Source organism: Botrytis byssoidea, assembly GCF_014898295.1.
Source record: "Botrytis byssoidea strain MUCL 94 chromosome Unknown BBYS_002, whole genome shotgun sequence".
Classification (NCBI taxonomy): domain Eukaryota; kingdom Fungi; phylum Ascomycota; class Leotiomycetes; order Helotiales; family Sclerotiniaceae; genus Botrytis; species Botrytis byssoidea.
This window is the reverse complement of record NW_024065843.1, coordinates 200507-220283: the sequence shown is the minus strand read 5'-3', so window position 1 is coordinate 220283 and position 19777 is coordinate 200507. Positions and strand designations below refer to the sequence as shown.

General features: G+C 42.4%; 5 protein-coding genes across 5 annotated transcripts; 3 read left to right on the top strand and 2 right to left on the bottom strand.

Moving 5' to 3' along the window:
- The first annotated feature begins 3848 nt into the window (after nt 1–3848).
- Nucleotides 3849–7861, top strand: EAE97_000838 (uncharacterized protein). Its single transcript, XM_038871348.1, has 4 exons — nt 3849–3882; nt 3988–4068; nt 4306–5435; nt 5505–7861. Exons 3-4 carry the CDS (start codon nt 4488–4490, stop codon nt 6708–6710), a joined length of 2154 nt encoding a protein of 717 aa, XP_038737249.1. The 5' UTR covers nt 3849–3882; nt 3988–4068; nt 4306–4487; the 3' UTR covers nt 6711–7861.
- A 2213-nt stretch (nt 7862–10074) lies between these two features.
- EAE97_000837 (uncharacterized protein) lies at nt 10075–10956 on the top strand (the record flags this gene model as incomplete). The annotated part of the gene is made up of 3 exons (XM_038871347.1): nt 10075–10170; nt 10338–10438; nt 10672–10956. Exons 1-3 carry the CDS (start codon nt 10119–10121, stop codon nt 10954–10956), a joined length of 438 nt encoding a protein of 145 aa, XP_038737248.1. The 5' UTR covers nt 10075–10118.
- An 806-nt stretch (nt 10957–11762) lies between these two features.
- On the bottom strand, nt 11763–13871 carry EAE97_000836 (uncharacterized protein; the record flags this gene model as incomplete). The annotated part of the gene is made up of 1 exon (XM_038871346.1): nt 11763–13871. One exon carries the CDS (start codon nt 13869–13871, stop codon nt 11763–11765), a length of 2109 nt encoding a protein of 702 aa, XP_038737247.1.
- A 2655-nt stretch (nt 13872–16526) lies between these two features.
- EAE97_000835 (uncharacterized protein) lies at nt 16527–17846 on the top strand (the record flags this gene model as incomplete). Its single annotated transcript, XM_038871345.1, has 2 exons — nt 16527–17156; nt 17208–17846. The coding sequence occupies 2 exons, from the start codon at nt 16527–16529 to the stop codon at nt 17844–17846; spliced, it is 1269 nt and encodes a 422-aa protein (XP_038737246.1).
- A 713-nt stretch (nt 17847–18559) lies between these two features.
- EAE97_000834 (uncharacterized protein) lies at nt 18560–19312 on the bottom strand (the record flags this gene model as incomplete). Its single annotated transcript, XM_038871344.1, has 1 exon — nt 18560–19312. The coding sequence occupies one exon, from the start codon at nt 19310–19312 to the stop codon at nt 18560–18562; it is 753 nt and encodes a 250-aa protein (XP_038737245.1).
- Between the last annotated feature and the right edge of the window lie 465 nt (nt 19313–19777).

Here is a 19777-nt window from a genome sequence, read left to right as displayed (position 1 = left end):
AAGAAGCTATCGCGATCAAGATGTCATGCAGGAATGTTGTTTGGTGAAAGGGATTAGTTTCAATTGGACAATGAATCAAGAATTATGGAGGATTATGCCAATCGTTTGCTTCGATATGCAATGTATGAAATCGTGTAGTCAAAAAAGTCCCTGCAGAGTTATGATAGCTCGAAGCATGAAGATGGATACGATGATATGGGGGTCCGAAGGAGGGGTTAGAGGGGAATAGATGGAAAAGAAGGTGAGGGAGACAGGAAGATTTGTGGAGAGCGACGAAGATGAAGTTGTTGATGTTTGGGTCTCGACCAAAAAGTTCTCTCTTGTATAATAACTGGTTGGAGTACAGGTAGAGAGGTGCATACAATTTTAATTCTTTGTTTTGTCTGGTTGGCGGGGACCAGAATCTGTGCAGTTTCATTGGCCGTTGGAGCACAACAACAACATGACCCTTGCGTGGTGCTCTTAGCTTTATTTACACTTCTCTTCTTTGAGCTTAGCGTACGATTATGCTTTGGTAAGGCAAATTATCTTATGGCATCGCGTTTTTCCTACACGTCTCCCAAAGACACGACAGGATCATGAATTTGGATCGAATAACTAACATATAAGTGAAATCTTATATAAGTACCATTCCAAATGTTTTATCAAAGTACGAAGAAACACTCTATTCAATTTTTTGGTATTCTCGAGCCGGTCTCTCAACTGTTTCCCGCACATATAAATACTCAATCATGTTGTTCTCCACGATGTTTCTTTATCAGTCGAGAAACGCCCCGTCACGTGCTGATAAAGATTCATCAAAAATAGATTTGTTCAATCAATCTTCGAACCCCTCGAAAACCCCTCGGACCCCTCATATTCTACACAGGGACCAAGTTCATACTCCCATTCTTCATCTGGGCGTCGCAACACATCCCAAGGTCTGGTATTCGTCTTATGCATTAGGTCTTTAAAATTTTTAGCCTTTTTAAAAGGTGGATGACAGACTCAAGGGAGGTGAAAGGCCGAACGATGTGCCACGAATACAAAAGATGTTCGACCTTTTATCAATCATATCTCCATATCTCCACAATGAATCATGCAGGATTGAACGAAACCCCATTTTGAACTCTTTCTCCTCACGCACTTTCAGATAAAAGTTCGAAAATTCAAACTCAAAAGTGCCGCGATTGGTGTTCGACGGGTGAAAATCAACCTCGTACTCGAAGAGGGGCAATTTTATTCTTTTTGATTTGCCAAACAATATAGTATTTCGAGCCGGAACACGCATCACGAATCGGAAATCAAAACAATCGGGGAACTATGCGCTTATGGCGCAGGCTCATATTATTGAATTATTTATTATCTTCCTATCAGCGTGCGACTTTCCCGGATGAATGAAGGCAGGTCTGTCGCGAAATGTTGTTTTTGTTTTTGTTTACTCGAGGAAAATGACTTCGGATTCTTATTGCGAGCTTGTACTTCCAAAGGTCAGGGTCTGCGGTCTACTAGCCAAGCTTACAGTTTCGTGGTGGGAAGGGTTCCGCGGACTTCATTGGACAATGATATTCATCTACGCAATAACGGCAGTAAGTTGACTTTGAAGGATTAGGATTGAGATTGGGATTGCGATTGCGATTGCGACACCACCAGACCAGACAGATAGATGGCTATTGCACAGATCCAACCACAGTAACGAATGTGCAGACGGTGGACACAACACATTGCGCCTTGCACCAATCTGTGTTGGTTTAGGTATCTTTACTTACTTACTCTCTTTAGGTTTGAAATGTTTATCTCTCAAGGTATTGTTAAAATAAGTCCTCGAATGGTTTTGTGCTGCACACTAAAGTCTAAAATTGATGTGTTTGCGATGATGGATCATGGAAGTGTCTAGCATTCATCATCCTCTCCAGCATTAACCTAGGTAATCCCCACCCTTTTGCATTTTCCTTCACCAAGCCCCTCATCATAATTCATCGATACGGCTTGGTGATGTGATGATTTGATGATTGATGATGTTACAATGCTTCGACTCAAATTTTGGACCAAACTATGTCGCACACGATTGAGAGAGAATATGTATATGTATCTACCTATGCAACATTACAAGAACAAAACAGCTTGCATGGGAATGCTGCACTCTTGATAGGTTGACATGAATCATGTTTAACGTTGGATAGAAAAGAGTATTACCTACATCGTGCACACGGTACATCGAGACTTCCATTCATAAGCCACTCAACAGGTGCTAATTAGGATTCTTACCTGTTTACGCCGCCGTCAGTTGTTGTTGATTTGTTGCTAGTACTTTGATGCTTTTCTAGTGGCGGTCATAATCATTTGGACCTATTTTGAGGACCTAAGTAGAGCGTGGAAGAGTAATTTTCTTCTAATCAGCTTGGAGCATGAATGCGATTTGAAACTCGTGGCCAACGCATACCATGATCCCGGATCGCAAATCTTCCTTTCGCGATCAAGATGAAGGGGAAATCACAACTCACCAAATGTATTTCTACACCGACAGCCACCATCATCAATTGAAAAGTATATCTTAACTTGGAAGAGAAGAGGAGAAATGCGCGATTCTATTGATTAGCTACAATCACCAAGATATTTCCCTTTATTCAATCTAATTTTGCACCGCATTTCATTCCTTGCAATCTTCGAACATGTCAAACGAGCACCGTCAAAGGAAAATCGAACATTACATCCATGATCATTCTCAAATCATCCTTGCTTTTAGACGTTGACGCATGAATATCATTGGCTGATTATCAAGATTTACTCAAGCACTTGGCCTTTGCTTTCCGTGAGTTGTCTCGACCGCACTGGTGTATTCTGAAGTACGGAGTATGTGTAGCTGAATGGGTGCTGGCCATCAAGTATTGTCTAGAGGAGAAACAGAGTACATGTATGGAGTTCTCTCAAGGTACAATTTATTACTTCTGAGTCGCATGCATTTGCGCTTGGGGACTTTGATGAACTTATACATACAGGGGGGAGGGGGTGGACATCATCTCCCATGATTGTTGCGAAATGTTGATAGATGAAAGTACTAGGCACACTTGCGAAGATTCCGTGTGTTTCGTTTCCAAGATAAAGAGGGATTGATGAACATAGCCAGCCCGAAAACGGGATGGATCCGACTCGAATTATGTCTTAATATACTCAAGAGCCGAAACTTGACCAGTCCATTGATATGCTCGATACATTTTATGTTGGGATAGATCCTCCAAACAAGGTTGGATGAAGCTTTGATTAATCATTACCACCCAGCGGAGATAATATCATTCCTACCTAGGTACTTCTTCTGCTGCCAATGGTGGCATAACATGACTTACTTGTGTGAGGATTGGAGACAACGGACTGCGGAGAGAACCTGCGTAGGCAAGTCATGATATCGAATATGCATAGCCATATTGAGCAGGCAAGGCACATGAGATCCATCAGTGAATGTCAGTGTCAGCGTGAAACCACTTGCATCGAGGATGGATGGACAGAGTCTCGATGAGATACCTCATAGATATACATATATATACATCGTGCTCTCCGTCTCTACTACTGGGCACGAGGATTTATATGCAATTATGCAATGTGTATTATGAGAATTTACTCCTTTTCTCTCTCATTGATATAGAAATCAAGGTGTAATGATTAAATAGCCAAATTCATCAGAGACAATTTAAAATAGGAATGATGATGAAAATATGTAGATTTGATATTCTTGGTTGTGCCATTGAAGCAAAGCATAGAAGTTATTCAACTCTCCAAATCATATTATTTTATGCAAAGCAGCTAACATATTCTGAGTAACGAGGACCGACTTCTTCCATTTCCAAACCACACACTCAATATTAGAACAAGACACCACGGAAAACATACGACTTGATATAATTTCAAGTAAGTATGATATTGGATCATTAAGTTTTTAATATTAGAGTCAATTATCTCGAAATGTCATTTTCTCAACCATATCCCCTCTCTCTCTAACCATTCTTTTTATAGGTTGTGAGAGACACCAATTCTACAGGACGACAATTTCCAATGCCTCGATAGGGCTCACAACAACATTCTTTCCCATCACCAGTAAGTTTCAATCCTACTTTTACTCTATGCGATCGGGAAAATCGAGTTCAATATCGCTGCTATATCTCCATTCCAATACAACCGATCGTTCCGATCATTGTCGCAGAAGGAGGGTGTACATTCAGCGACACTAGATCGGACGACAATGCCATCACTTCACTTCTCCCTTCATCAAATGTCCCTAGGATGTCATCCTCAAGTCTATCATGACTATTGCTAACAGCATTTCCTAATCAGAGCGAACATTTCTCCCCTGCCCACCTCTGTCCACGTCTATCCGACTGACTTGCGACGACGGCGACGACAACGATTGTACACCCCACAAAACATTCGGGATTTCAGATACTAAATATACATACATTCACTCAATTATAAACATCTGCGACTGATCTGAGCAAAAGCATACTCTCAACATTCATATGGAATTAGCCAACATTATAACTGGGTCTGTATCTTCTTCAAACGCACAAAATCGAAACGCCGAACCTACCGATCCTCCACAGCGAACACATTCGTACCCGACCCGAAAAATAATCATGTCCGGTACGGATATGCACAATAGAGATGAGCGAAGCGGTACACCACCCGCGCCTCCTTATGCTGCTGCTCAATTCAACATGAACACTCCACACTCCATGGCCATGTCGCCTGCTGGGAGCCCTACCCCAAAGAGTGTCGCATTCGAACTCCTCTTTACACAATCACCTCAGCATCGTGCGCGACTACCGATGCGTGTCCAAATATTCCCTCACGATACTACAGACTCGATTATTGCCACTGTCAAGAACTTTTACGGCCTGTATGCAGATGGCGCTGGTGCGAAAGGTGTTAGCTTTGAAGACGAACAAGGGAACACTCTCATCGCACGTTATGAGAACTTTAGAAACAACATGGTGGTATATGTCCGGGTCATTCAAGAAGAACCTTCTGATGCATACGGGCCATCATCATACGGTTCTGGTTCTCCACGCTTACAGCAAGCCTACTATCCTGGCGAGACGCACTTACCACCCCACCAAGCTCTCAATTATGGCCATCCTGTCTCAAGACCAACGTCTAGGACATCGCGAAAGCGTAGCACTTCTCCTGGACAAGGCCGTGGCCGTCGTAGTGTCTCTGCCAGCATTAATCAACCGCTTCCGGCCAAAAAGAGTAGATCTCGATCGGGTTTCAAAAGCCGTGGCTCAAGCACTCATGGTAGCTTCCAAGAACTTCATAGCGATGGATTAAATGGATATAGCAGTGGAGATGGAGGAGCTGGGTCTGTTACTAGTAGAGCTAAGAGCGAGCACCTTGGTAACACCGAGATCAGTCTTGACAATATTGTGGAGGGAGGTCGACGGAAAAGAGCTAAGTTTGAAAGTTCTGTAAGTTCACTTGGCTGCGCATAAGCAGATGTTGTCTTCCACACGCATGCTAATCATGATTTGAATCAGGAACTTCCTTTGTTCGCACCACCACAAATGCCCGCTGCGACTTCGAACTCTTCCGTTTCTCCGGCACGTCGCATGGAAAATCAGCGATCAAGTTTTCCTTTTGCGGGGTTTTCCCAAAATCCTTTCTCCAATGTACCCAACCTTCATTCCCCCAGGAGCTTTGGCAATGCCAATGGGTTCGGAGAGCCTGATCTCTATTCTACGCCAGCAGCACAAAGTCGCCGGACGCGCGCATCATATCCTCCAGGACGTCAATCTATTAGTACTCCAGGAAACATGTCGGATGTACTACCGACTCCAGATCCAACCATCGGCAGTTGCATGTCAGAGGAAGACAAGGATGTTGCTCTGCAACTAATGAGACTTGGCGACATGTCAAACATTTCTCACGGTCGCATTTCCGCATCAACCCTTGACGACACTTTCAGCGGGCGTGCTGATGCAGCTTCCTCTACTGGCGCTACCAGTAATTGTGAGAGCGAGAGTGAAAATGAACTCCCTTCTCACAGACTAAAGCGTGAGCCAAGCCCGATTCTGCCACCTGGGTTCTTGAAAAAGACCCATCCACATTTGGAAGAGAATCCACCGACGGATAGCACTGAGCCAAGTAGTGATGAACGTGACATTGAAGACTGCCATGATGGAACCTTCAAGCCAGGTCAAACAGATGATGCTGTTGATAGCGAAGTAACAAAACCTAAGGTGGTCAAGGCTAAAGCCGCTAGAAAACCTTTACCTTCTTCTTCTTTGAAATCTAAGGCGAACAGAATTAGCAAACCAAATAGACCAACGCCTTCGGTCAAGCCCAAGAAAGCCAACAGTGTCTCTGCCTCTAGCAAGGGTCCCATCTCACCCACTTCCTTACCATCGCAATCACGAAAGACCTCTGTGGCATCTACCGCAACTCATCAACATCATCTCGGTGACGATGAAGAGGATCTTTCATCTAAACCACGTTGTCAACGCTGCAGGAAAAGCAAGAAAGGTTGCGATCGTCAAAGACCCTGTGGCCGATGCCAAGATGCTGGTCTTGGCATTGATCAGTGTGTCAGCGAAGATGAAGGGAACGGTCGTAAAGGTCGTTATGGGCGTCATATGGGAGTACCTGTGAAGAAAGACGACCTACCTCAAGTCCCAATATTCCCATCAGCGCTTTCTGCGAGTGGTGCGAGCAGTTTCGAGAAAAGTAAGAAGAGAAAGAGGTGATTTAAATTCATCGTACCATCGACTCGATTGTCTTCCTTCGAGTATTGAATAACCTCACGGTTACATTCCTGTACCAAAAGTTGTTTCTTCATAGCGATAATGACCAACTGCCGCGCAACTGGTCATTATCTTCATGGCGACACCAATGCCATCAAAACCATATCGAACAAAAGTCTTTTATAGCGCCAGCGTTTTGTGTCACTATCTTGATCAACAATTTCTCCCTCGCAGCGTTCAAAAAAGCCTTCATACTTCTTCATCTTGTCGTACCCGTTCTTTCTTTCCTGTCTAGGTTAAATAACATGGCGCTCTTTTCTTTTATCATTGTACTTTGGTTTAACTGGTGGAGCATTTCAACACATCTCAACACTTTTTATACAATCTCGACACTCCTTTTATGATTAATGGATTCCCATGAACATACTTATGATTTTCTTTTGTCTTTCTGATTTGCACTTACTGCTTTCAACTGTTTCCCCGTCACCTCGATTTTCGAAGATACTCCTTTCCAGCGAGCAATTGCATGTGTCACATTCTTTTATCAAATTGTTTGTATGTTGGTGGTAGGGGATATATGTATCAATGGGAGGAAAACTCAACTTTTGATGCAAGCGGAGGAGATTGTCTATCATTTTTGAATGATATTTCATTGTGAAAAATAACTGCTTTTGATTCCATGATTTTGGGTTCAAATCTGGTTCAAATCTGGTTCTAATCCAACTCTACTCTCACACTCTCACTTCATTGGGGGTTGTCTATAGGGAGTTGAATGGAATGGAACGGGATGAATGGATGGGAAATGGGGAATTGCTAAATGGAGGCGACTATGTGATTTGTGTTCTTTTCTTTCCCTGTCTTTTTCATCGCGATTTGGGTTGGGATTGCAATAGGATTGGTCTGTTTTTTGGGGAAAATAGAGAAATGGAAGAGTGGAGGAAGGGGGGGATGGTGGAAGAAAGATGGATTTCTTGTTATGATGAATTGAATTGAGTCATATCACGTTTTCCTGTCTGTTTGTTCTCTTTGAATCTTGAAAAGTCAACTTACTACTACTACCTATTGAACTGATCAAATTGAATGGAATCAAATGGAGAATGATTGAAAGTCAGAAAAGGTACAGATAGAATGGAATTTCTAATAATGAAGAAAAATTAAAAAATATCAAATTTCATATGAAATTGTTTGATTTGTGTTGTGTTGTGTTGTGTTGTGTGCGATGCGCCTTATTTTTTGGATACTGCAGTTCGGATTGGTTGCGCACTGTATTGGCTGAAGATGGGTGCGTGGCGTGCCCCTTCATCTTTAGCGATTAGCGATACCTATCACATCGTCTGTGTTGTGTGTGTCGCATTGCAATTTGTGATGTGATTTGTGAGGTGTGATTTGTGAAGTGTGATTTGTAAGGTGTGAGGTGTGAGGTGTAAATAAGGTGCGTGATAATTCACTATGTTATACTATGACAGTGAATGAATGAATGAATGAATGTGTGAATGAATCACTGAATCACTGAATGCGCAAACCGATTCTTGAGATTTTTGGATGTGGGTTTGGATGTATGGGTAGAGATAGAGGTGGAAGGAAAGGTAGGTTAGGTATGTATATAGAGATAAAAAGGAAGGGAAAGGAAAGGGAAACGGAAGGAAAGTACAGCTTGAATGGAGTAGATGGAGTGGAATGAATGTACATGGGACATTTTGTATTTGGTGTGTGGATGGATGTGGATGCAGATACATTTTAGGTGTGGATGTATGTCGGTGATTGTATGTGTAGATATATGTGTTTGGATATATAAAGCTTGGAAGTTTTGAGTTTTGATTTGAGTGAGAAGAGAAGGGTATGGATGAGATGGGAGAGCATGGGGTGAGATGGGATAGAATGGGATGAAGTGAGTAAGAATGACAAGGAATGAATTCTTGAGGATATAATCATCGATTCCTTAGATATGAAGTATTATGATATGCTCTGATTGATATACTATGATATAACAGAAAATAGTTTGCTATGCTATGCTAATACCTATGATATGGTATGTATCAGATAGATAATTACTTATATCCCTCGTGTAGATTTCAACAGCGCGGATAAACCCGGAAAAAGCGGGGAGGGAAGGGACGAAGGGGAGTACGAAGTATAGTATGGTCTCATCTTTTTTGGGGAAATGGTAGATGATTGGTTGATGGACTGGGTGGTGGATTGATTGGTAAATAGATAATGATAGGCGAGGAGGAAAGGGAAGGATGGGATGGGAAGTACCGATGACATACTAGGTAATATCTGGAATGACGTGATGAGTTTTATTTTTATTTTTTGCTTTTATTTTGTTTGAGAGTGAGAGTGAGGGCTGGACCGGGGTTTCGCCGGGGAGGAGGAGAGAGGATTGATTGGCTGGGGGTGACGAGGCTAGCTGGTTTGGGGTTAGTGAGGTTTCAGGGGTGTACTGGGAGTGTGAGAGGGATGGATGTTGTTGATGTTGTGGACTTTAAAGGATGTAGATGGGATTACTGATCGGGGTGCTTTGGATTGGGATCGGGATTGAGATTGAGATATTTGCTGGAGGGGAGGATGGGTGGACAGGGTTCTTGGGCTGGATTTATTGCGACTCCCGAGAAGAAGAAAGATATGACATATGGTATTGGTAGATACACGGAGTGTGAGTGGGATGGATGGATGAATAGTATACACGATATAGTATCTTTTCGATATCATAGTTGTTTTGTTGATAAGAGAAGAGGGGTCTGAGAGGGTATGTATGAGAGATATAGTATGAGAAATGAGATACGAGATATGAATACTCGGGTCCCGGGGATGGATAGGGGTGTGAGGGATGGAATACGAACCGAGTGGGATGAGCGATGATGGGTTAGAAACCGGCTTTGGGCCGAGAATGGGAAGTTTGGGGTGATTGATCAGTTAAGGTTTGAGGGTTGGATGCAGGTAGGTAGGTTTGGGATACTCGACGTGGGATGCAAGATGTAGGGTAAGGGAGGAGAGGAGGGGAGTAACTTGGATATGAAGTATCTAGGATAAGATTAGGAAATGTTCTTTTTCGATCTTTACCTCATCGCTATGTGGTAGGTAGGTAAGTCGTAGAAGTTATTAGATCTTTCTGCGTCTTGTCGTCGGTAAGCATTGTATGAAGAGGCGCAGGGGATGATACCATCACGTGATAAGTACACTCGTGATAAGCACTTTCGATTCGTTTTTCAACCTTCCTATCTACGTATACCGAGGTACCTTGTCTATTTGTTGCTATAATTACCTACATTGCTCGGTTTCAAACGATGGCGAATTGGCTCTCTTGTGATGCTTTAGTCGTATCGACTTTTCTTGGCGTCAACCTCACTCTTCGTTATTCAGTTATTACTTTAATCATTTACAGCTATTCGATCTTAAGTGAAGGTCTGAAATATGTCAATTACAATCAAGGAGCTCGGAATAACCGAGAATGATTTTCAACTAGGTACCTATCCTTTCCCCTGAACGCATCTCGCGTCCAAATTCCCTCTGCACTTCATGAGTACCTAAAAATCACAGCAGAACCACCACGATCTCCAATCCCTCCGACAATAGTCACTTGAGATGGATCATCCGATTCTCACGATTTATTCAATTAGTTCCCCCGCAAAGTATGGCTCGTAATCAATTTCACGCTCCTCGCCAGCTTCATCTCTTCTATGAATGGCATCATTTTATTCGTTATATATAATCCTATCAATATCGAATTCAATGTTTCTAATTCATATTTTCCAAATACATATTAGCCTAGTGCATTATAAAGAGTTAGAAATATAATCTTCTCGCTTATCCTGTTTGCTATTGTAAAAGATTTTGAGATTCGATTAGTGTTTTTTGATATATATTTATTATTCGTTTGGTTATATCAAGTTGATATGGTGAGTTTTACTCTTTCCCCTTTTTACATTCTATCTTTCAGAAAGTTGTAGTTCGGCTATTCTACTAGTTAAAGCGAAATAGCAATGTAAAGATGGAAGAAAGGTATATATATATAGTAGAAGAACTTCATAAACAGTCCATACATAAAATCCTGATTAAAATTATCAAAGATTCTTTTACACGCTCCTCACAGAATCTGTCGTTTTTATCACCACTCTCTAAGCAGTATTCAGTTTTGGAACTATATAACTCTTCACCCAATCCATTGAGCAGGTCTACTCCTAACTCTACACTTGAAATCGTCTACAAATTGAAAAAATATATATTTCGATTGCTATTGGAGAACATATAGATTATTTAATCTACCTATATACTAATTCCTGATACTAGAATTCCATATCCCGAAATACAGAATTCCCTCGGACTCTCATCCACGAAGTACGACTATATCCCTCTGTTGTAATTGGCAGCTTTCTGGAAGTCACCAACAGAATCTTTCTCTACAGTTGGATATCCCTTCCCTCTCTGCACCAGCTCATCCACATTATTAGACTTTTTCTTATGGGCTTTGGAATTTTGGCAATTATTATCAGTAATGCGAATTACCTCGTCGATGCATAGAGCAAGTATGCGGCGAGTGCATTGATGCAGTAGGGTTGGTGGAAAATATCGCGTTGGCTTTTATTTCATTAGCAAGTAAGAGGATGTATACGGATTTTAGATTCCAGTGGGCGAGCTCGCTATCGGGCTTTGGAAGTTTAGGATTGGTGGCGATGCTGTTTGCGGTCTTTAGATGGGGAAGGTGATTAGAGGGAGAACTCCGTTTATGAAGGAGACGGTGTTGAAGAAGAGGGGCATGATAGTTTGAGATGACGGAGTGGGTGTGGGTGTGAGGGGGGTTTGAGGGGGGTTTGAGGGCTGAAAGGGGTGGTGCTTGGTTATATTGCTTCAATGAAGCCTTGGATTGATGAGGTTTGTGAGTTCATCATTTTGGTTATCGATTGCAACTTTTCATGGATTATTATACCGCTTGTCTTGATCGGTATACATACATAGTCTCCTATTCTCTGTTCGATCATCATCAAAGAGCATTTTCTCACTCGCTAAGCGTAAAAATCACACACGCGTTATAAATTGTCCTACATAAATACTAGTATACTAAACCCAACCAGCCTGATTCCTCTTATTCTTTAAAATGCTCTCCGAAAGCTCAAGCTCATCATTAGACACACACCAATCAATTTCGCCATCCTCCAACCCCATTAAAAAATCAACCGGGAATTCCCTCCTACCCCTCACACCATCATCCTCAATCAAGCGTCTCCTCGCGCTTCTAATCTCCAAAAATTGTCTCTGCATATCATTCGCAGCGCGCATATACCATTTCTTGAATTCTACAGCCGCTTCTTCAAATGGGTGCGGCATTTCAACTACCATTTCCTGGAGTTTCCGCATCGCAACTTCGCGTTCCATGATTTCGTAGTGACCGTAATATTCGTAGCGAATAAGAGCAATTTGACGACGTGTTTCGAGCGGAAAATCGCGGGTAAATGACTCTGCGTATTCTTCGAGTATGACTAGCGCTTCTGAGAAATCGATACTTGTGGTTCTCTTTTCGGGATGTGGATTGAGCGCACTGTTGCCCTCCACTCGTTGATCAAGTATCTGCTTCTCGAGTATCGAAACGCCCTTCCAGATCCCGAATTTTTTATTTTGCTTCTCGGTGTATTCTCGAAATCTCTGGACTTGTGAGAGGATACGTGTATATTGTGGTTCTAGGTACTCAATCACGGCTCTACGGTTATTTCTGAGCGCAATGATATCGTGTCTTCGCACCGCGGCTGCGACATTTGAAAGATGGCGATTTACAGGGTGGGATTTGTAGTTGTTGTCTTGAGGACCGAATGGATTTGAAAATTGAATGGGATTTGTAGTTTTGGTTTTGTAGGGATTAGGGGTGCTCTTGTAGTAGTTCTGGTAGAGCCAGTTGGTTGCCATGTGTTGCTTGAAGGGTTCGTAACGTTCGAAGGCTTGGGCGTAGGAAAGAAGGTTGTTGTATATACTGGCGGGGGATTCAACTGTCAGGTATTCTGCCTTGGAGGTGGCTAGGTGGATGATTGTTGAGTGTTGGATGAGCTGGTAGATTGAGATCTCGGGTGGTGTGTTGTTTTGAGTAGTACTTGAATTGGCGCCTTCGTCGGCGGGTGTAGTGTCTTCGATGGCATTTCCGTCAGATGGTACGTCATTCCCACTGCTCTTCTCGCCATACGTGAACTCCAAACTACCCAACCCTCGTAACATCTCCAGTGGTCTTACCAATCGCAATTTCTCAGCTTCCGTAGGTACTACACCCAGATATTCGGATCGAATGGGAGCTTCTCCCTCCTTCTTTGCTCTAATAATAATCTCCAGAGTATGCGGTGGTACTTCACAAAGTTTAATCAAATGACAAAAAGGCACCAAACTATATTCGAGCAACGGTCTTAAGAATGAAAGTGTATTCACCATGGTCGAGCTCGTCGCATCTTGCGCTCCAAGTCTCAATAAATATTGATTTCGAGTTCTCCTTTGTCCAGAAACAGGCGGTAAACCAGTTCTTGGATCGATTGGTAAAGATCGCGTGAACTTGTATTCCTCCGGTGTTTTCATAGATACTACAGGAAGAGATATATCGCTTTGACCAGGCGACCCATACCAGCCTACTTCGACTCGCCATTGACGTACTTTACACAGATACAAAGTAGACTCAGGCGCAACCTTGAAGATATCAGCATTTTCTCTCCAATATCTCGTGAGCGCGCTTCCACTGATAAAATCTGCAAGTGTGAAACGAAACATGCGGGTGCTTTTCATGGCGACGAGGTAGAATTTGTTGAGGCCGTAGAGAACGGTGGACGCTTCTCCGTAGACTTCTTTGCATGTTCTGAGAATTGAAGGCTCGAGTTCGTATTTTTGGTTGATGCCGAAATCGGTTTCGACACTTACACATTCTGCTGTAGAGAGTAAGGGATTGAGGAGGAGATAGGAGTAAATTTGTGTGCGAACGTCGGTGGAAAGGCGTGATATGAAGGGACAGCTATTGTTGGGTATCGATGCGCTGACAGGAGAAAGGTTGGACAGTTGGTTGAGTATGGAAGGAATATTGGAGGTCGTTGTGGTGTTGTTTCTGGGTAGCTGAGGAGTGGATAGTCGGTTTAGGAGGTCGATGACAGAGGAAGTGTTCGCATGCGCTGGCTGCGCTTCCTCGAGAGAAAGGTCTGGCGTCATTATTGCTTGCTGGTGTGACAATATCTGTAGTTGCCTTGGACGATAGATGGAAAGTCTAGTGGCCGCAAGTTAGTGAGGAGGATATTGCGACGGCAGTCATGTACAAATTAAGAAGTTACTTTGTTTACCAGTTAGAAGCAACTCGCATTTGTGCGATGCGACTGATTATATTGACGCTGGCGTTGATTTTATGGTGGGCTTGGTGATGTAATGATTGAAATCTTCATAACCAACTTACTCCTTAAATACAGGAAATCTCGGTACAATGCTCGTGCAGCTCTAAAATTTAAAACTTTCATTGGTTTAAATACTGTGCTGTAGACTTTTGATTTCACACTGATAAAGGCAAGTGAATTTGAAAGAGGAAAAGCATAATCAGCTACTGTAAATAAAAGACCTATAGAAGAGAAGAGAATGGTCCGAGTATCTAGCACTGTGCAATCAAAAGTGAGTTGTTGAGTTCTCGTCTAATTTCTCCTGATGATTGAATGATTGTCGACAACTTTGGGAGTAGTTTACCATGTCACACGGATTGAGGAGTCTTGTAAGAATTTTATGGGAGGGGGATGGGGATTGGAGCAATGTCTTCCGATTATTTGAAAGAAGACGGAGATACTTTTGCATGGTTCGGATTCGAAAATTACAGGCTTTTCATCTAAAATGATAAGAGAAGATGTGGTGTTATGTGAAATGAAGATCTACATTGAGAGGTTTGCTTGTTCTAGCGTAAATTCTGGAAGAAAGTTAAGGATCGAAAGCATTAGAATGGCAAAGGTGTGGTCTCACACAAACAAGCTACTGTTTTGGCATGGCTCAGTGTCTAGCTAGCTTCACTGAATTTATGCTCCCCATAGTACTGCTTCGATGATACCGGGAAAATCTCTGATAAAGAAGAATGAAGTGATGGATGGCAGAATTGGAGATATGATTTCACTGTTTGATTTGTGGTTTATTGTGTTAAAGTTTCGCATGTGTAATAGCCTCGCTAGTCTGGCCTCCTCGCCTCGCCGTTTTCATTCCATATCGTCAGCGAATGATATTTAATTATGCCAGGGGCATTGACACTCCAATCGACTCGCTTTTTGTTAGTCTGTTCCAGCCGTATATCAATATCACAATCTCAATTCGATGAAATATCACAACTGAAAATCTCTCTTCGAGCTTTCTGTATCTCCACAAGCTGATTTTCCATATTTTCGAAAGCAGTGATGAAGTTACGTTACTGACCCAAGCATCGTGGATCCAACCATCTTAGGAGTTTCTTGTAGCATGAAGCACCTTTTTAATGGCTACTTCTCTTGGTATGGAATTGTAATACTCATCAAATTCTGCTCGCACTCTCGCAATTGCTTCTTTGGCAGCGAAAGTCTGCTCGCGTTTGAATGTATCAGTGTATGCTTCGAGCAGCACACAGCCATTTGCTGTCTGCTCTTCCATTGTACTATCGCAGTAGCCTTGTGAGATCAACGCGATCGAAGGTTCTCTCTCTTCATTAACGTCAGTACTGGCGCTCTAGATATTGTAAGATAATGCGACGCTCTGGTTTGAAAGTGCGGCATCGTTATCATCAGCCGTCTTGTTGCATTTGTCCAGTCCGACCTCAACGAAATGGCGGAGGTGATGTTGCAATTCATGATAGTTATGAGGCGAATAGGGATTGAACCAGATTTCTGGGGGGCTTATATATAAACCCTACGGTCCGCTGGCCGTTCTGGCTCAAATTTGACGCGCCGAGTAAGCTCATATAATGCAAGGTCTGGAACATCCCAGAAACTGAGCTGCTCTCATTTCTCCTGCGCACTCATAGATGGTATTTCACTCATGATGGTCGCATCAACACATCGATATCAAAATGAACGATACCTAAATTCAATACATCTTCTCTGATGAGTCTGTGTTAATAAATCATGCTTTTCTCGCTTCCCATTTCGTGTTTTAGTAGACATGTAAAGCTAAGACTCACTTTGGTTGGCGTAATCACCTAGTTAAGACCTATCCAGTACATTGTACTAACAAGGGGGCATTAAACCCATTCTCCAGCTGAAAAGGTGGATGTTGAAGATGTCACTTGGTTGTCGTAACATTGACTAATGAGCTTTGGAAAAGAGATCCTAGACCATTGCTCTTGGTCGCCTTGAAGAGAAATGTATTGACATCTTTCGAATGAAATGTGGGATTGCCATTGTTACCACCTAATTCGACTACCCACTCGAGTGGTGTGGTACTTATAATATTTGCTGATGGTTATCAGAACCTTTTCCATCAAATTTGTGTGGTTTGACGGAAATATACAAGTATTTGAGGCTTGAGCTGACAGTGGCTACTGCAGTGGCAGAACGAAAAGAGTATTAGATAAGAATGTAAGATATAAATCGTAGAGATTCTCGAGTTACGGGGGTTTGATTGTGGAATGGAATAAATTGCGCAAAGAATGTGGAGATAGGAGGAACAGGAATGAGGACAAAAACGCGATACTCAACCCTACCATCAACATAAATGCCGAGGATAGCAGCCTATATACTATCAAGGAGAGATTGAAAAGAAATTTGTTAGTCCTTACAATCATCGTATTTGATATTCGAAACGCTTTTATGCGGTGAGGTTTGCATGGAGGCCATCGAAGTAACATACGCGCATCTCACTTAGTCCTACATAATGTATCGACAAATCTCCTGCCAATACCAAACATTTCTCTTATCCACTATCGTTATCTTCCTTCTCATCATAGTAGCAATTCAGCACGAAGAGATTTCCAATAAGAAGAAACTACCCATCTCTACGAAATCCTCCAACTCTAGCGTAGTCATCTCCGCGCCCCTCGCGACACATTCATCAGAAGCTCCAGGATTTCCCAAAAAGCTTTGGTATAAAGTAGGACCTCAGGGCGTTTCGGACGAGGCAAAACGATTCCGACATCACTGTCTTGATATCAACCCAGGCTATACATATGAAGTACTCACTGATGCATTCGCGGACGAGTACGTATGGACATGGTTTTCTCATCGTCCAGATATTCTAGATACCTATTTTTCGCTCAGTATACCGATCTTGAAAGCCGATTTGTTGCGATATTTGATCTTGTATGCTTATGGAGGAGTGTGGTTTGATTTAGATGTGTCGTGTGAGGATATTCCCATTGATGCTTGGGTATTGGAGGAACATCGGGAGGCAAACCTTGTCGTTGGCCTGGAGTTCGATTATGACTATCAGGAAGATACAGCCATGTATTCGCAATTCGCGAGCTGGACTATTATGGCGAAGCCTGGATCTCCACATCTAATTCAGGTCAGTAGTAGATAATCCATCAATAATTAGGTCTCTAACTATTCAACACAGGTCATCAATGATATTTTGGATGAGCTGAATGAAATTGCACGTCGAAACGAGGTATCAATTGAAGGAATAGAGTTGAGTATGATTAGTGATGTGGTGGATATAACGGGACCAAAAAGAATGACGTGGGGGATTATCAAAAGTCTCAAAGAAATTCTGGGAAGAGAACTTGATGATAGAGATGTTGGAGAATTGAGAAGTGCGAGGTTGATTTATGATGTGTTGATTTTGCCGGGAAATGCATTCGCGGGGACGCAAAACGGATTCAAGAAAGAAAAAGGAAAGGTTTTTGTAAATCATCATTATGCAGGGACTTGGAAGAATAAGTTCGGTGGCGAGGCAGAGAAAGGTTCTGAGAAGGAAAAAGAGATTGAGGAAGAGAGAAGAATAGAGCAAGAAATGGAAGAGAAGAGAATTGAAGAAGAGAGGATCGAGCAGGAGAGGATTGATCAAGAACAGAAAGATATAGAACAAGGGCAGAAGATAGAGCAAGATGAGGATACTGAAGACAAAAAAGAAAAGGAGGGAACCAAACAGCAAGAAGAGTCTGAGCAAGAAGGAAAAATTGAGGATAATGAAGATACCGACGATGATGGAGCCCAAGAGACAGAAGAGTCCGGGCAAGAAAAGGAGAATCTGTAAATGAAAATGGGACTTGGTACTTTTCATGTAGAGAAAGTTAAGGATGGATAACAATCTCTTGCAGAATATAGACAATAAAACGATAAGAGAAAGGGCCCAGAAGCACAAAAATTCGGAGAAGACTTGAATTCAATATATAAGTGCCAAGTAGACATGTTTGGGATGAAGAACTTGGCAGCACCACCGTGGAAGAGACTATCTGAGATAGTTACGATTATCAGTCTTCCGAATCAAAATCTCAGGAATCTTCCTTCGCTTTATCACTCGACGTTTACAAGATGTTGCTTCTAATGGTAAAACGTCTTTCGTTTTCCACTCCGCGTCCTTACTACATGTATCTCATGCCTTCTCTCAAAAAGCATACTCCTATTCCCTGTTCGCGCTGCTCTGTCGCAATTCCTGTAGGCACTGAATTAGCTGAAGCCTTACATATTGTTTCGCTATTTAGATTCTCTTACTGGAAATACCTATTTTTGAAAAAATCTTCTTGAACGTACAAAGAAATATGTTAACCAATTAAGATACCCTCAACCAGAACCGTGAAAGAACCTCTCAAAAAAAGGCCCATCAATTCATTCAAACAAATTCTATCAATCATCTCGAAGAGTTTTTCCATGAAAGTTTCACGAACCTAGCTTCATGAAGCATAGTTCAGTGTAGCAACGATAACAATGATGCCGCGCATTAACAATCCAGCTTTCCAATTATCTTTCTTACATCCCCCAGTCTTCCTGCTCCGCAATCATAGAATCAACCTCCACTCTTTCACTCCTATCTCTCAACTTCCCCAAATTCTCCATGATAGTCTGCACATGCGCCTTAGATTCCTTATCATCTCTCTCTTCCTTACCCTCCTCACTCTCATCAATATCTGCGTCCCGCGAAATCATCTCATCCTTCCCGAGTTCCTGTCTAAGCGCTGATAGTAATTGAGCAGCAGCAGCCAAATCAACATCTTCATCGGAGGCGTCTTCGGAGTTTTCGATCTCAGATTGGAGTGCTTCTTGAGCAGCCAACAATTGTGCATCTTCGTCTTCGTTCTCTTCCTGGTACCCGCCCTTGCTTTTCTGTCTATTCATCAAAACTTCCCATTCCTCACCCAAACATCTATCACGATCTTTACCCCCATCATAAACTTCACCCTCTCCTTCATCCCCTACTCTCTCATCCGCACATTCCAATCTAATTTCCTCCACCTCCTCACCATGTTCATCGCCATCGGCGATCACATCTTCCACAAATTCCAACCATCTCTCGCTTGTCCTATTTTCCAGTCTATTTCGTTTCTCCTCTCTTAAAGGGGCGCCGCTCAAACAATCATCGCAGTCTGAATAGACATATATATCTTTCTTGATGAGGTTAGGTGGACCACAGACCATACGACCGAGTGGAAAACCAAGGGCGCATGAGTGAACTACGAGGGCTGTACATTGACAGTTGAAGTGCGTGAGTGTTGTTTTGCACATAATTCTCGGCCTAGAAGTGAATTCCGAGAAGTCTTTTCGTGGATGTGAATTCTCTTTTCTTTCTGGATTTAACTTCGTGGGGTAGAGAGTTTTCGAGATGGTTGGATCTGAATGGTTGAGAAATCGTGAATTGTTCGCAGAAGAGTGTTGAAGTATCTATCTTGCTCGAAATAGAAGGTCAGAGAGGAGCGTCGACCAAAAGCTGCAGAAAATCAATATTGAATTTCCTTTTGTCGTTTCTCGACGCAAATTCAAATATATAGACGCAGCATTTTAAAAAGCGGTAGGTATAAATAGAGAGGTTTCCAGGTACGGCCCTCTGATAAAAGTGAACCAGATCCAACTTATTTGGAATCAGAGAAAGCAGCGGATGAGATAAAGTGAATTTGGAGGTACGAAGACGATCAGATGAGATTTTCGGATGATTTTTCTTGTTATTGCTGGCATTTGTTTATATCGCTCTAT

Excerpts from the sequence above, each read along its gene's own strand:
- EAE97_000838 (XM_038871348.1), top strand. The coding sequence starts at position 4,488 with ATGGAATTAGCCAACATTATAACTGGGTCTGTATCTTCTTCAAACGCA. Across the intron at positions 5,436-5,504 it reads GAGCTAAGTTTGAAAGTTCT|GAACTTCCTTTGTTCGCACC; the intron begins GTAAGTTCACTT and ends GATTTGAATCAG.